The sequence below is a fragment of the Pteropus alecto genome, unplaced genomic scaffold (assembly GCF_000325575.1).
Source record: "Pteropus alecto unplaced genomic scaffold, ASM32557v1 scaffold118, whole genome shotgun sequence".
NCBI classification, from domain to species: domain Eukaryota; kingdom Metazoa; phylum Chordata; class Mammalia; order Chiroptera; family Pteropodidae; genus Pteropus; species Pteropus alecto.
Genome location: NW_006440654.1, coordinates 653,315 through 656,084, shown reverse-complemented (window position 1 = coordinate 656,084; position 2,770 = coordinate 653,315). Strand labels below are relative to the sequence as shown.

General features: G+C 66.7%; 1 protein-coding gene across 1 annotated transcript in view; it reads left to right on the top strand.

The window, feature by feature from the left end:
• Window positions 1–913: 913 nt before the first annotated feature.
• The window catches only part of PIM3 (Pim-3 proto-oncogene, serine/threonine kinase), a 5,220-nt gene continuing 3,363 nt past the window's right edge, over window positions 914–2,770 (top strand). The window contains exons 1-3 of the mRNA XM_006917881.2: window positions 914–974; window positions 1,063–1,166; window positions 2,042–2,446. Of these exons, the coding sequence (XP_006917943.2) occupies window positions 914–974; window positions 1,063–1,166; window positions 2,042–2,446 (570 nt within the window). The remainder of the gene's footprint in view (window positions 975–1,062; window positions 1,167–2,041; window positions 2,447–2,770) is intronic.

Below are 2,770 nucleotides of genomic sequence, written 5' to 3'. Positions count from 1 at the left end.
ACGGAGTGTGAGTGGCCCAGGCCACCTTCTGTTCCACCCTCCTCTTCCACCTTAATCCGGGGAGGCCAGCCGAGCTCATCACCATGGCAACAGTGTGGCTCCTTTGGCCAGTGGGACGGGTCGACCTGATGGGGCTGGCTGTTCCTGGGGCGAGGGGCAGGCGCCGGCGTGCTCACCTCCCTTGGGAAACATCTGCCTTGAGACAGCAGGGACTTGACGTGGCGCCGCCCCACACTGGCCTGAGGGGCGCTGGGAGGACACGGGACAGAGCCTGGCCCTCTTCGGGCTGTGCAGCAGCAGCATGAGGACTCGGCACCTCAAGCCCAGCGGAGCCCTCCTCCTGGTGGCCCTCTCCGCCATCCACAGGAGGGCCCCATCTCCGCTGCCTCAGAGTCGCTGACTGGGCCGGCCCGTGAGGCCCAGGGCTATTTTTAAAGCCCACTGGATGGGCCTTCCAGGAACCAGGAAAAAACAAGCTACTGGCATCCTGTGCGGCCAGGGCCGTGGCTGGGTGTGTGTAGGGGTTCAGACCTGCAGGGAAGGGGCGGTCCGGGGTCGCTGACCAAGGGCCAGGCCCGGGCAAACGAGCGAAAGGCCCCTGGGTCTCAGATGTGGCCTCGCCTCCCATGCAAGGAGGTAGGGGCTCCACAGCTGGCAGACCCCTCAGAGCCTGGGTTTGCCAAGCAGAAAAATGGGGGTGGGTGGTGCCTATCTGCAGGGTGGGAGTAGGCGAGGTGGGCAGCACCATGGGCAGGGTCATCTGGGGCACCAGGGCCCTCCCATGCCAGGGTGGACACAGGGCCCTGGGTGCCTGCACCAGCAGCGACACCAGGACCTGAAGGAGGCCCCCACGGCAGCCCAGTGGGGTAGGGGGTCCGTTCTAACCCCTCACAGAACTCACAGTCGGTGTAGGATGCATGCGTACACGCACACGCAGAGGCTTGTACAACAGCTTGTGTACAACATGCACGCATGTGAGTGTCAGGGAGGGATGAAGGCTCTAGGAAAACCCCCAGGCACTTGAGAGGCTGTGTCCAGCTCTGTCCCCCACTCCCAAACCAGGCCAGTTCCTCCCGGAGGCCTCCACAGGGGCCCGGCCCGAGGGGCAGCAGAGGTGCCGCTGCTTCCAGGAGTCCTTGGGTAGACTTGAGGTCCTCGTCAAGCTGGTGGGGTTCAGTAGGTACTGGCTGACTCCCAATGCCAGGGACTTGATGGATACACAGGCCAGACATCTGTGAGGACTGGCTTGGATGTTCACATGCTGGGCGGGGGGCCCACTGGGGAGGCTGCCGGGACCTTGTCCCTCATGGCTGAGTGGGACCTGCCCTCAGGACATCTCGGTGGGGTCACCAACTAGACCCATAGCCCTCCCCAGCCCCAGGACTGTCTGTAGGTCCCAGAACTCATGTAGCCCGACCTGGGGGTACCCACTCTCCGGGGAGCAGGCTCGTGGGCCTCTCTGCTGGTCCTCTGGGAGGACTCACACGTGGACAATCCTCCCTCACAGGACTCTGCCGGAGGGGTGGGCTCTGGCATCTGACCCCATGGGACTGGCGTGGGGCCCACGGTTGGCTGGCCAGCCCCGCCCCACCCCAGCGGGCCTCTAGCAGGAGGGCAGCCCTAGGAAGGCAAGAGCCCAAGGCTGCACCAGCAGTGGGGTCCACTTTCTGGCCTAAGACAGCGGTAACGGCAGAGAAGTGAAGTGACTTGGGGGAGGTTGGGCCAGCCTGGGCCTGCTTGGGGGGTCACCCCAGGGGTGGCTAGGAGTACCTGCCACGCCAGAAGGACCAGTACTTTGGCTTCTCGCCTCTCCCAACCCTCAACCCTCTCTGGGACCGGTGTGGCAGGCAGTGGACATCCGGGGCTTAGCCACTGTGGCTGGCAGAGGACCGCTCACACCCTGGATTCCTGAGAGCCTCAGGCCCGTGACCTTGGCTGGCAAGTCCTGCTCTTGGATCATGCCACACAGGTCTGTGTAGTACAGGAGGCGAAGGGCAGGGTGAGGTCCAGACCAGGGCCGTATGGACCTTGGCTGGCTCAGGCCACGACTGCATTGGTCAAGGTGGGCTCCTTGACAGAGGTGGTCGTCAGCTGCTTGGAGGGCAGCGGGTGGGTGAGAGCAGGGGAGGGCGCTCCAGGCACAGGGACAACAGGCAAAGGTTTCAGGAGCGAGAAGCGTGGTCAAGATGGGCCTCGAGATGGGGGCTTGACCTCAAGCCCGAATCAGAACCGCGTCCTGGCCCCGGGGCACTGCCGCCGAGAGGCATCCCGGAGGGCACTGCGCCGACCCCGCGCGCGGGGCAACCTGCGGGCGGGGGTGTACGGACTGCCGAAGACGCACGTGCACACGCACGGCGACCTGGGCGCCACCCGGACCCCGCGCTCGCGGATCCCGCAGTCCAGTCGCCAGCTCCCGGCTCGGCGCAGGAAGACGCGCGCGTCGCGGGTGACCTTCCCAGCGCGACCGGGGCGGGGCCTAGGAAACCTAGTCCCGCCCACACGCCATCATTGGCTGGGGCTCCGGTGCCCTTTGAAAACCCCGGCCCCCATTGGCTCCCGCGGCCCCTCCCCACACGCCTCGGCCACCACCCGCGGCGGAGCTGCGCGTGCGCGGTCAGTGTATGAGTGCAGCGCCCGGGACGCGCCACGCCGTGCACCTCCGCGGCCCACTACAGCGAGCTAGTCCCGGGCGGCTCGCCGCGGCCCTTCGTCCGCCGGCCCCGGCCGACCCCGGGAGGTGGAGCCCGGTCTCGCCTCGCCGTCGCCTCGG